The 14,698-nt window shown below is 37.4% G+C and overlaps 1 protein-coding gene across 1 annotated transcript in view; it reads right to left on the bottom strand.

Moving 5' to 3' along the window:
* Abca13 (ATP binding cassette subfamily A member 13) overlaps nucleotides 1-14,698 on the bottom strand; it is a 437,088-nt gene that overhangs the window by 301,529 nt on the left and 120,861 nt on the right. The window contains exon 28 of the mRNA XM_071608614.1: nucleotides 2,704-2,817. Within this exon, the coding sequence (XP_071464715.1) occupies nucleotides 2,704-2,817 (114 nt within the window). The remainder of the gene's footprint in view (nucleotides 1-2,703; nucleotides 2,818-14,698) is intronic.

Genomic DNA, 14,698 nt, shown 5'->3' with positions numbered 1-14,698 from the left:
TAAAAAAATAATTGTTTCATGTTTCCTTATTGAATAACCTACTAGACTTATTCAATGTTTCATCTTATTGGAAAAAGGCAAACCAAATACACTTTAAGAGAAGTTCTAAAACATCACATAAATAAGGAGTTAACATTTGATTAAGTCTTTACCTTGAAAAACCAAAGTAATGATTATGAAATTTTAGGGTATTATTATAGTGATGTGCTAATACTGAAAATGAGAAATAAATTAATTAGTGACTTTTTGGGCAAATTTTTCTAATGGAGCTATGTGGAGATCCTTTACTTTCTATATGATCCCTTCCTTCACATGACCTTTCCACAGACTGGTTGTAAAAAAGGATCATCCAAAACACTGAAGAAGGACTCTGACTTTTCCTCGGCCCTCTTTTAAGCCTATAATGTGCAAATCCTCATCTTTGGAAGAAACGTTCATTGCATCATCTGTACCACTGTCCTCCCATTATCAGTGGCTCTAACACTATCCCATTTGTCAAAGGTTTTACTAAGGAGATTTCTCCAAAATGATTGTCATCACCTTAATGAAAGTTTGCATCTTGATTTTGAAATTAGCATGCATTTACTTTCATTGTACGTCTACATCCAACATCTGACAAAAAAAAAAAAAAAAAATGCTGATATTGAGGCTGAATACCAGAATGAAAAAGTGAGATTAATTTTGGAATTTACTAGTTCCTTAGAGAATATTTATATGTTATGCACGCTTTGTTGCCCCACATAAGCTCATACTTGGGAATTTCATGTTAGGAATTCTCAAATAGCATGTACCTTCTGCATTCCTCATACTTGCTTCACTTCACATGATGATTCTACCTAATTACGTCTGAGGATGACAAGACTTTATTATGAAATCTGAGTGCTTGTACTTTTTTTAAAAAAATCCTATCTTTTTTCTTTGGATATTAGTTATTTGCCAGATAACATACAGGGTACTTTGTTATACATTATGTCATTTAATCTCAGGGACACTCCATGCGGAAATTACTGTTGCCTTTTACTGATGGGGAAAACAGGACTAAATCATGGGCATCGCCTAAAGGCACCAACACCTCCATCTAGTGGCAGAACCAAGTTTGGACTTCACTACAGACACTGGTAGCTCTCCCTGAACATGATGCCAATGCTAAGAAATCGGATAAAACTTATGTGATTCATTGTAAGATAAAAAGTTCTTCAGGTGATTGGATATGTGACTGTAATTTCTGACATAACTACGGAATAAACGGCACTCAGCTGAACTACAGACTTCCAAAGGAGCTGCCCAGTGTTTGAGGCAGGGTTAGTTACATCTTTATGTCATCAAGGTTCTTTGCATACTGTCAGCTTGGCACTTCACATAATATTGTGTGTCACCATTTGCAGTGGCAGCAGAGTCCTTATCAAAATCTAAACTATTTACTACCTGAACCACTGCAGAAAAAAAGTTTGCTGATCTATTAACAACTTAATCCATGAGCAAACAAATTAAAGAAGAATAACAATACAATAATAGCTAAGGAATATACCTGAGCGAATTTAAAAAATGAGCATCGCAGACCTCCAACTCCAAGGAACAGAAGGGACCAAGTTCCCACTGTTGCATTCTGCATGCACCGGTTTGCCCGGACTCTGCACCTCCACAGACTGCTCCTGGACAAGGACCATCATGGTAGGCCCACTCCTAGGAGCCACTGGGACTCGGGACCCAGGACTCCTCTGTTGATAACCAGCCTTATCTCCACAGCTCCTTCACAGCCTTGCCCAGTATTCATTCAATTGCAGGGCTGACCAGAATACCTCCCACCTTCTGTCCAGGTTTGATTTGCATCACTGTTGGAGATGACCTTGCCAAAAAACTTTGCCAGCTCCCTCTTTTTTTAAGAGCCATTTCTCATAATAAAATTCTTGCATAGAATCTCACCTTGGCATCTGCTTCTTGGAGGACCTGGAATCACACTGCAGTATTTCCTCCGTGTCACACCTTATTTCCAAGTGCTTTACATATCCCATCTCACTTAGACCTCATAGCTACTATTATTTCCTCATTTCGCAAGTATGAGGCCCATAGCCCAGAGAGGTTCAGCAACAAGTACAAGATCACACAGGTGGTGGAATGCAGAGGAATTTGGACTCAAACCCAAATGATCTGGCTCTGCATTCCACAACCTGAACTACTTGTCTGATAGGTAAAAAATAAACCAAACATGAACCAAAATGCAGACCTATTTTCTCTGGTCAGATCTAACATAAGCTAGGATTTCAAAAATTCCCTAAAAATTTACTAGGTAAACTATCTGTTTAGCAGTTAATGATGGTCGCACTCTGAAGAAGCCATTTAAAATCGTAACCCACTTATTTTGTCAACATTAGGTTGTCAATACAGAATCTTAGGAAATGATAACAAAAAATAGATTTGTAATTGGAAAGAATGCAAACTCTTTAAAATAAATTTAATATGGAATTGGTAAATATTATCAAATTATTCATCATTCACATAATAGCACTGTTTTGCATGGGTAGACACTGGAAAGACACAAGAAGTTCTTACATGAATCCAATCTTATGTCAATTCCACTCTTCATCTGGGAAAACCATGCCTGATAGGACTTTGTAGAATCTTCTAGAGGGCTGCTCCAATGTCTCAGACAGACTCTAGCAGGCAGCTCTGACAGCCTCAGTGGCTAAGGCACTCACCACTCACCTGCAGTTGGCTGAACATCTGGCCATTTCCACTTCCCTGGAAAAGACTTGATAGCTTCAGTAGTGTTTCTGATAAAATTTTTAGATTTTCCACAAAATAAAAAGTGTAATTAGCCTGCAAAATTAAGCACATTCAAATATGTCTCTTAATTAGTTGTTACATTAAGATGAATCTCCAGCTCTGTAGCAACTACAAGATCAACAAGCATTTTATACCACATGGTCACAAGAGCAAAGCCCTGCCATTTCCCCTGCAGACTGGCTGACACCTCACTCCATAAGCTCCTAAGAGAACTCTCAAGACCCCTATCCTTGGCTCTTCCCATCTCTTACTTCCTGCCTGTTCAGCATTCTATCTCTAGTAGTAGACCATCTTTTGGGTACAGCATACAGCCCCAGTACATACTGACCAAATAAAACAATGCTTGTCTACATTTCCCCCTGAAAAATATGTTCTCAGCTAAGATACACTTATTTGTTTTATGATATTTGACACGGAGGAAGATAGAGTAAAACTAGTGCACTTATTCCTTTATTGTTATTGGCTGAGCACACTGGTATAAGACTTTTGTAAAATAAGTTGGCATCATAAAAACATGCACAGTCACAGATCCATAAAAGAATTCACATCTTTTTCTTTCAAGATAAAAATATTATATCCTAACAAAATAATTTGAATACAATATAAAGTTGTATCCAGGAAAATGTCAACTGTAACATTATTATATTTAATAATAGTCTGAAAATAGTGCCAATGCCAAAAACACACTCATAGAGGAGGGTTTGAGAGTCCACCACTATCTCCTGAAGGTCACTAGGAGAATCTTCTGGTGGCTAAGAGCTGAAGAGCAGCCACTATAACAAATAGAGGAAAACTTTAAGTCAACTTTAGCCTTCTAGAAAAATAGAAGTGAGAACTGTTGTATATATTAAGATGAATTAACATTTTCATTTGGCACAAGACCTTGTACATAAAAATTATTCAAAATGCATACAATTTTTAAATTAACAAATTGAAATTTTAAAACACTATGAATAATGAATTTCAAAAAGTTATTTAGAAAAAATATATACAAAATAATGATAATAATATTGGCTATCAAAATATATTGGATATAACCAAAATTCTGATTCACTTATGTTTGTTAAAATTAAAAAGTGAAAGGTAGACTCCTATAGCACAAGAATTAAAACCAAGAATCAATAAATGGGATGGAATCAAACTAAAAAGTTTATTCTCAGCAAAAGAAACAATCTTTGAGGTGAACAGAGAGCCTGCATCTTGGGAGCAAATCTTTACCCCTCACACATCAGATAGAGCACTAATCTCTACGGTATATAAAGAACTCAAAAAGCTAAGCACTGATAAAACAAATAACCCAATCAACAAATGGGCCAAGGATCTGAACAGACACTTCTCAGAAGAGGATATACAATTAATCAATAAATAAATGAAAAAATGCTCATCATCTCTAGCAATCAGAGAAATGCAAATCAAAGCTACTCTAAGATATCATCTCACTCCAGTCAGAATGGCAGCTATTATGAAGACACACAACAATAAGTGTTGGCAAGGATGTGGGGGAGAAAAGGTGCACTCATACATTGCTGGTGGGATTGCAAATTGGTGCAGCCAATATGGAAAGCAGTATGGAGATTCCTTGGAAATCTGGGAATGGAACCACCATTTGACTCAGCTATCCCTCTCCTCAGTCTATACCCAAAGGACTTAAAAACAGCATACTATAGGGACACAGCCACATCAATGTTTATAGCAGCACAATTCACAATAGCTAAACTGTGGAGCCAACCTAGAAGCCCTTCAGTGGATGAATGGATAAAAAAATGTGGCATATATATACAATGGAATTTTATTCAGCAATAAAAGAGAATAAAATCATGGCATTTGCAGGTAAATGGATGGTGTTGGAGAAGATAATACTAAGTGAAGTTAGCCAATCTCAAAAAAAACAAATGCCAAATGTTTTCTCTGATATAAGGAGGCTGACTCATAGTGGGGTAGAGAGGAAGAGCATGGGAGGATTAGATGAATTCTAGATAGGGAAGAGGGGTGGGAGGGAAAGGAAGGGGGCTGGGGATTAGCATGGATAGTTAAATGTGATGGATATCATTATCCAAAGTACATATATGAAGAAACAAATTGTGTGTCAACATTCTTTATATACAGAGATATGAAAAATTGTGGTATATATGTGTAATAAAAATTATAATGCAAAAAACAACAAAGTACATGTATAAAGACATGAATTGGCATGAACATACTTTATATATAAAGATATGAAAAATTGTAGTCTATATATGTAATAAGAATTGTAATGCATTCCACAGTCATGTATTTTAAAAAATAAAATCAATCAAATAAAAAAAATTAAGGAAAAGAAAAAAAAATTGTTTCTAAAATTAAAAGTCTTTGTTTATTAAAAAAAGTGAGAGGTAATCAAAAAAGCATTAATTTAAAATATCAATAAAATAATAGTACAGGAAATGTAAGGAAAGCAGAAAGAAGCAATTAGCCAAGATAAATTTTAAAAATAAATTACTTTAAGAAAAAGATAAACATTAAGTACATGAGATATTCCTCTCAATAAATAACACAATATCTCTGGAAAGTTGAATTTTCAATTATTTAATATTTGCTGAAATCTTAAGATACATCTAAATCATTTAACATAAAATAATATTGATAAATATAATAAGCTATTAATGTTAATTTTTCAAAATATTTTAAAGCATTAAAATTTAAATAATTAACAAAATAGTTAATGTTAGAAAACAAAGATAACAGATGTGAGAAAAGACTTAAAACATACACATCTATGATCATATATTTTTAAATCTCAGCAAAATGTGTTTTAAGATTAAAATGACAAATTACTAATAAGCTATAGAAAACCCTCATACACAACAATATGGTGATTGTGTCAACTGAACAAGTCTGGAAACAATGACCCGTCTGGTGAGTCTCTGTACCCACAAGAATGTGACTTTCAAATGCCTGTGCCTTCAGAAGAAATTAGAACCTGTTGGGATATGTCCAATTCCAGATCAACAAGAGCTTGGGGTTGTACCAGACAGCAAGACGGCCATAAAAGACCATTCAAGTCATGTTAGGAAATCTAGGAAGAGGTCTTGCCAGACAAGATACAGTAAACTCCTCCCTGCTCTCATCTCTAAGTACCCCATACACCTTGGAAGCAATGCAAGAGACCTCCACAGAGCTCTAAAGAAGAAAAAGGACAGCATCTGGCTCACTGACCTCAGGATGGGAGAAGCAACATAGCAAGAGGGAGTCATGAGCTCTACCCAAGAGAATTTGCCCCAGACCCTGCATTTCCCAACCAACAACCCAGCAACAGAGGGCAGGCCAACCAGGCTCATTCTTGCCTGACTGGACTGGAGTCTTACAGAAAACATGAGGTCAGCCCCATAAGACCAATGAGAGGGTGAGTTGGGACATCCACTAATGACAGGTAGCCAGGAAATGACTCTATTTCCCCCAGGGAGGGGAAAGGAATGTTAGGGTGGACCAGCACAGAGCTCCTGACACAACAAGCCCCCCCCCCAACACTGAGCAGCCTGAGGCATCAGCAAAGGTTATTGTGCCACAAATGGCAGAGCCTAGAATCATTCCCTGCCCCTATAGTAGGAGGACTCCTCACAGGACAAAGACCTGGCCTGCTAAGTCCTCTCCTTCTCTGACCTCCCAACACTCCAGTCCTCCATGTGGAGGCATATAGACTCAGGGCTGGAGAAAACCTATCTGTCCCTCAGGGAGCAGCATCAGAGAGTAATAGGAGCTCCTGAAGTACCACATAAATCAAATAGACCAAACAGCACCATGGAAACTATGAAAATTAAACCATTATTAGAGCAACAGTCTACAAGTAGGCTAAGACCTGTGTATTAAATCTAAGTATGATAACTGCAAAAATAAAAGGTTATTTCATAAGGCACAAAGTATTCTAATATAATAGCCAAAATGCCCAGGTCATGGGGCTGCAGCTATAGCTCAGTGGTAGAGCACTTGTCTAGCACATGTGAGGCACTGGGTTTGATACTCAACACCACACAAAAACAAATAAATAAAATAAAGGTATTGTGTCAATCTACAACTAAAAAAAAAATTAAAAATTTTAAAAATGCCCAGGTCATAATTAACAATCACCCAGCATTCAAAAAACTAGATATGTGTGTGTGTATACATATATATATGCAATCAATTTACACCATTATTAAAATAAATCAGACACTGTAATGATATAGCTAGTATTATTATAAAATAGTCACAGTAAAAATGTTTTGACAATTACAAATCACTTTAAAAAAATGAAATAGTAGAAAAATCTCACTAAAGAAAAAGAAGTCATAAAAGAACTACATGGATACTAAAGGCCTGGAAAAAATGCAACAGTAATAAAAACTCATAGCATTGTCTCATAACAAGAGAGGAGATGACAAGATAGAATCAATGAACTTGAGGAATAATCAATACACTTCACCCAACCTGAGCAATAGGGAGAAAATGGATTGATTAAAAATGTGAGTTTCAGGGACCTGTAGGACAATAACAAGATTCAATATTGGTATCACTGGAGTCTCAGGAGCAAAAGGGAAACAGAATGGGCTAAGAAAGATTATTAGAGGAAACAATGAGTGAAAAACTTCCTAGAGTTTGTGGGATATAAACCCCTATGACTATAGAATGAACTGAGAGAAATCTACACCATGCCACACCACAATTAAACTTCTAAACACTGAAGACAAAAAAAAATCCTTAAAGCCAACAGAGAAAAATGACATGCTACCTATAGGGAACTCAATGTGATGGTTAGCAGGTAAGTCATCTGACATCACGGAAGCCAAAGGAAGTAAGCTGGTATTTTTTCATGCTGTAAGAAAATAATTTTTAATTACAAATTCTGTGTTTAGTATAAATATTTTTCTGCAGTGAAGGGGAAATAAAGACATTCTCAGATGAAGGAAAACTAAAAAATATTGAAATGTTTTCTCAAACAAAAAGGAAATGTGGGAAATAATTTTAGACCAAAGGGAAAATAACTGAAAAAATAGAAATTCGGTTAAGCATTAGTATTCTATTCCTCATAAGTTTTATAAATTCTTTTGAATGGTTGAAAAATCATGACATTTTTGAGAGTGGACAATTAAAGATGGTCCCCAAATTACCGGGATTTGAAACAATTTTTTTTTTTAATTTATGATGATGTAAAAGTGACACACTTTTGGAGAAACTATAGTTCAAACTTTGAATTTTGATCTTTTTCCAGGTGAGCAATATGTGGTAGGATCCTCTCCCATGATGCTGAGACCAGTAGTGAACCACAGCTCCCAGTTACAAGGACAAACAACTAATTCCCTACAGTGTCCTAATTTGCTAAGCTGTGATGTTAGGTATATTTCCTGCATTTCCAATTGAGAATATTTCTAATTTACAAAGGGGGCTTTAGTGGAGCATCACCCCATAATAAGTCAGGGAGCATCTGTGTACTGAAATATGAAAAAGTAAGGTGTCCTAGTGGAAATAAGGTTCTCACACTTGAGTCATAGTGGTAAAATGTCAATACCAATAGACTGTGAAAAGTCACACCTGTACTGCAATAAACAGAACCACCTCTAAGAATGTACTGCAAAGAGATGCACCCAAAAACCACTATAAATAAACCATTTTGTGGAATTGGGAATCTCGGGAAAGATTCAAATAATCCACAAAAAGAGCATGGACAGAGAAATAGAGGACACAATGGCCAAAATCTGGAGCAACTCAGATGCCATATAATGTGCAAATGGTTAAACTGTAGCCAAGCACAATGGTGCATGCCTATAATCACAGCAGCTAAGGAAGCTGAAGCAGGAGGCTCCTGAGTTCAAAGCCAGCCTCAGCAATTTAGCAAGGCCCTAAGCAACTTGGTGAGATGCTGTCTCTAAATAAAATATAAAAAAAGAGCTTGGGGATGTGGCTCAATGGTTAAGCACCTTGGATTCAATCCTTGGTACCAAAAAAAAAAAACTGTTAAATTGTGGCCCAAATATTATCATCACTAATATCTGTACAATATACATCTCTAGAAAATTCTGCTAAGTGAAAAAAATCAACTCCTAACAGTTACATATCATCTCATTCCATCTATATGACAATCTAGAAATGACGAAATACAGAACAGACTAGTGGTTTTCAGAGTCCAGGAACCAGAAGAAGAGTGCTATAGGGACAAAGGAGGCACAGCCATAAAAACATGACATAAGAGGCCCTGTGGTGATAGCTGTTCTGCCTGAGTTCTAGTGGTGGATACACAAACCATGATGAGATTTCAGTAAAACTCAATGCTCATAGGCATACACACACACACACACACACACACACACACATATGCACAAGTGAAACTAGGGAACTCTGGAATCAGTGAGTTTACCAATGTCAGAACACCTGTTGTGATATTGCACTATAGTTTTGTGAGATGTTACCATTAGGAAATTCAATGAAGGGCACTTGGGGTATTTCTTACAAGTGCATGTAACCTCAATAACCTCAAGATAAAAAGTCAATTTCCTAAAGGATATGTAAGCCTAACTGAAGAGGTGCCCACTGACCACAGATGGGATAATTTGAGCATCAAAGATAAAGATAAATAAAAACTGAAAATCATCAAATATAAATGTTTGAATTAACCTTATTTTTTAATTGATTACCTTCACAAGATGACAGAAAACCAATAAAGATCAGACTTCTAAGTCCCACTTGAAAATGGTTCATGATTCTCAGATATCGCATGATTAAAGTCTTATACTTCTTTTCATCTCACTAGGAGATCCAATGACTTGAATTCTCTTCTCATCTATACACCACTTCCTAACTGCTAATTTTAGAAAATGGCTGTTTTCCCTCTTACTTGCAGTTATTTTGTTGTTATAATTGTTTAAAATATAGAGGGAAAAATTTTAAAACATTACTGAGTCAAAACATGAGATATCAGTTTTGGTTTTATTTTTTTCTGTTGCATCCATTATTTTCTTATTATCTCACCCACTTCCCTCTCAGACCTTTTGCTTATTGTTCAAAGGGAAATTGGGCAGAAGAATTTTAGGATTTGGAAATTAAAGCTATTCAAAGTAAAAAAAGAAACGAAAAAGTTTCCTTCTTACTTTTCCAGAATCAGTAAGAGCAAAACCCAGGGAAGAAGCATCTCTTATTACCACTCAACCCCCTTCAGACTAGAAAAGCACATTTCTTTACCATCTTGGATGCATGGATGGATGGGTGAGTGGATGAGTAGGAGGAAAAGAAACAGGCTGCTCCGTGGTTCCAGAAACAAAGCAGCCTGTACCTTGACTATTGCACACAGAAAATATGGCTGGGTGGAACACCTAGAGGAAATATGGCCAGCACACCAGGATGCCAGTGCTCAATTCTGTCCTCAATCCAAGACACAAATGCAAAACAACAGGAGATAATAAGGTAGAGACGTTCTGGGATTTCATCATGTACACCTTTTCCATACCCTGTACTAAATTTCAAGCATTTAAAAGGGTCAGTGAGGATGCCGTCTCCCTTCCTACTCTTTCCCCCAGGAACCTAGTTCCAAACACAGAGGAAACACTGTTGTTGGCTCCTTGGGTGTCTCCCTGAGGTCATGCACATATATTTAAAACAGGTGCAGACACTGTATTGCTTTTCTTCATTCAGACTACCCACATTCTTGTGCATCTTGCCCAAAATTCATTTAACAGTAAGTTTTGTTGATTAGTCTATATCTAACTCATTTTAGGGAGGTACTGAGGTTTTAACCCAGGGGTGTTTTACCACTGAGCTATAATCCTAGTTCTTTTCTTTTATTTTTTAATTTTGAGACAATGTCTCATTAAGTTGCTTAGGGCCTTGATAAATTGCCAAGATTGTCCTTGAACTTGCAATCCTCCTGCCTCAGCCTCCTGGGTCACTGAGATTACAGGTGTGTAGCATTGAGCCCAGCCTAACTCATTTTTTAACAAGTTGCTTAGTTTTTACTTTATGTATGTAGCAAAATTTAACCAATTCCCTACTGTAGTTCCCATCCCTAGAGCTTACAAATTATGACACTATATATATTCTTACTTTTATGTGTGAATTATATTAATTAACTAATTAATTTATTAGCCTTACATGTCTTTGTAATACTGATAAATAATCCCAAAATGGTCTCAAAGACATCAAACCAATATACTTCCACCAGCCAAATACCATCAACCAACAAAATATGTCCAACCTGAGGCCTTTCCCACTTTGATATGACATCCTATTTGAGTGTAGCTCATTATTAAGATTTACCTTTCTCTTTCTGTAGTAAGATTGATCAACTTTTCATTTGTTTGAAAGTCATCTTGGAGTGTTTTCTTTGTTTGAACCATATGTTTATATTCTTTGCTTGTTTTCAAGTATACTATTTCATTGATTAAAATATTATAAAATAAAACCTATTCCCAAGTGTACAGAATCTATGGCCAAGCAGCTCAGAGGGGAAGAAGACAGCATAAGAAGCCTAGTAACCCACCTGGAGAGTCTTGGAGAAGACAATGCAAACCTGAGCCACCAACCCCCTCCAACCACCTCCTCTCCTATAACTATGTTTTAATTTCCCTCTCTTTGTACACAGACAGTTGAAAAAATTAAGAGTTGGAAAAATTACTAACAATAACCTTCCTGTTTTCTCCTTCAGTAGAGAACAAATGACCCAGAAAACTCCAAGAAGGGTCAGAGCCCAAGGCATATTTGAGTCCTGACTCAGCCACGGACTGGTCACAAGACCTTGACATAGGGTCTCAGAGATCCAGATTTCAACTGCCTTATTTGTGAAGTGGATATGGCAGTAATGCCTGTCTCTCACAGTGGTATACAGGGCTGCTGGTTTGTTTGGTGGCCTCCAGCTCATGGCCGTGAACATTAATTGCTGGAACTGGATCCGGAGGCCAGAAACATGGAAGTTCACAGAGGTGCAGGGTCTATAAAAGAGCCATGTCATGTCCGCCTCAGGAATCAGATGCTGTGTTTTCTCACAGAACAAGTACATCCACAGGACTCCCCGTACTGGTTTCTCAGAAAACAGCTGTTTCACAGGGTTATCATTTCAAACAACTCTATTAATAAAATATAATTACTTCTACTCTGGCAACATTCCTGAATTTCAATAAAATCGTCCATGTTGAACATTTTCTTTCACCTGAGAGCCTCACTCCAGACTGAACCACTGAAAACTTGCTTTGAGACCACTGATTTGATGCCTGAAGTCAGAAAGCAGATTGCTATGAATTCCATTCCCTTAGCAGGGCTCCCTGGGGATGACCTCAACCTGCCTGGAAGACTGGTGATCTCACAAGTCTCCTTCACAACCCTCTCTGTACATGTAAAGAATCCCCAGTGCAGAACCTGTGCACCTCCAACCTTAGGCTGGCTCTATTTATGGACTGCAGTCCGGGACAGCTTCTGCTGGCTAACATTTTTCATCTTTGATAAGTGTCCAAGACAAGCACTTTCATTTCTATTCAAGTTACTTAATCACCAGGCTTTATGCCCATTTGGTGATAAAAATAGAAACAGCCTTGTATCAATCTTTAACCTTTGTGACTTTGCTCTCATCCTCCCAGAGAGGTAGCTCTGAAGACAGTCAGAGGTCTAAGGATGGGTGAAATGTCACACATTGCTACGCAAATGAATGAAAAAAAAAAGGTTGTCAGTGCCTTTAATTAGCTAACCAGTATCCCAGACTGATGATGGTAAAAGCAGCTTTACTGTATAAGGTCCTTATTGCTTGACAACTAACATCATAAATGTGGCCAATAAAAAGAACCCTGGGCACAGAATCCACCAAACTGGGATTTGAACCATGCACTTTCATTTACTAACTAATAAACTTGGAAAAGCAAACCTCCCCAATCCTATTTTTCTAATCTGTAAAATCAGTCCAAGAATGATTATCCAACCTGGTTCTTATGAGAAATAAATGAGATTTCATTTGGAACAGTGTCCACAATGGTTCCTCAAACCGTGCAGAAGTAAACAGTGATTCTATCTATGTTTGAGGCAATAAAATTGTTAATATTAGAGCCCCAGAACTACAAGCAAATGTATTTCCCATTTTCCCCCCTCTCTCATTCTAGATTCAATCAAAATACACTACAACAAAGAGATGAAACTGAAAGTCAACCTTTCCCCATTATAATCTGACATCCCAGTCCCAAAGCTTGAAAGGAACTCCTTCCGGTCTTCCTCACCTGCACTGTCATGCAGATGCTGTCTCCTTCCCACCCAAATCAGTTACTCTTAGAGTAGAAATTGAATTTTATCCACAGGTGAATCCCCACTTAGAGGGAAAAAAAACTGATATATAGCCGAAAATAAACCACTGACTATGGCATCAAAAAGAACTAGACTCAGGTACCGTTTCTGCCACCTACTGGGAGAACTTGACAAGGTTACTTACACCTAAAACTCAGTTTTCTCCCTGCAAATGAATAGACGAACTCCAGATAGGGCAGAGGGGTAGGAAGGGAAGGGAGGGGGCATGAGATAACTAATGATTGTGGAATGTAATGATCATCATTATCCAAAGTACATGTATGAAGACACGAATTGGTGTGAATACACTATGTATGCAATCAGAGATATGAAAAATTGTGCTCTATATGTGTAATAAGAATTGCAATGCATTCTGCTGTCATATTTAAATTTTTTTAAAAAAATGAGGGTGACAACTGCTAATTCCTATAGTAAATAGGAGGCATACATGAGGTTTCCAGTGAGTGTAGGCTCTTAACCATGTATTAGATAATTTTCCCCCAATATCTCTCCTTCTGTATCTTCTCAATATATTTTAATAAGTTAAAAATTACATTTAAGAATTGATGGGCTTACTAGTCAATAGTCTCATTTCTTAAAAAATAAAGCTAGGACTGATTACTGGCTGTGCCACTTGTCAATTTATCTTCTTGCAATTTGCAACATACCCTTTCTTGCCCATTCTACAACAAAGGAGCTGCACCCTTTCATCTTTCTCCTTGGGCAGATAGCACAACATTAAGCTTTGCCAGTATATGACACTGGAGGGATAATGGAGGAAGGATTTTCTCTTCTTGATTTGAGTGTGCTACTTCTGACAGGCTCCTTACTGAGCAAGTCCCTGGCATCCATTTTTTCTGCTTCTGGGTACCTGCTGTGGGCACAGCCAGCAACCGATAACATCTTCACACACAACAGATAACATCTTAGGGAATGTGGCTGGTGCGGCATGTTCCCATGAATGACTTCCCCAGGCACATCATTGTGAACCTTCCAGAGCTGGAAAGTCTAGATATCTGTCACAATATTCTGTCACTTCAGATTGAAAATTCTCAGGTGCTTCAGTGACTTATCCCACCATTCAGTGGGCCATCGTTGTACTCTCTCCAGTGATGTATGGATCTCAATCCAGAATGGAGAAGCCATTTCCAATTGTGATCCTTCCTTGAGTGTTCTGGGCTCAACCTGGGATGGGAGCTCTCCCATTATCTGCCATTTCTGCATTCTTTGGCATCCTCTTTATTATTATAAAAATCCCATTACTCCATTATCTTTTTATAGTAATAATCATTTATAATAAACTTGGCATGTTTTCTCTTTTTTCTGCTTAGATCCTGAGTGATACACTGGATAATAACAAAATGGACACTGTGCTCAGAAAACATCAAAAATGCAGACGCCATGAAATAACTTAAGAAGAAAAGGTCAAAAAAAATCTTAACTACGTCAAGATCACTTAAAGTATCAAAAAATAAAGTTTTAAACACAGGCATTTTACAAAAGAAAAAAATAACAGAAGTGGGAAGCCACAGGAGTTAATCCTGGGAAGGTTGATGTCTTGATGGCCTCTGAAAGGTAGAGCTCTGCACAAGAGTCATAGGTTGGCCACAATCCCGAGGTGGGGCAGAGGACAGGGGGCCACATGGTTCTC

The sequence above is a fragment of the Marmota flaviventris genome, chromosome 1 (genome assembly GCF_047511675.1).
Source record: "Marmota flaviventris isolate mMarFla1 chromosome 1, mMarFla1.hap1, whole genome shotgun sequence".
In the NCBI taxonomy this organism is placed as follows: domain Eukaryota; kingdom Metazoa; phylum Chordata; class Mammalia; order Rodentia; family Sciuridae; genus Marmota; species Marmota flaviventris.
Note: the sequence above shows the minus strand (reverse complement) of the source record. Positions and strands in the feature narration are given on the sequence as shown.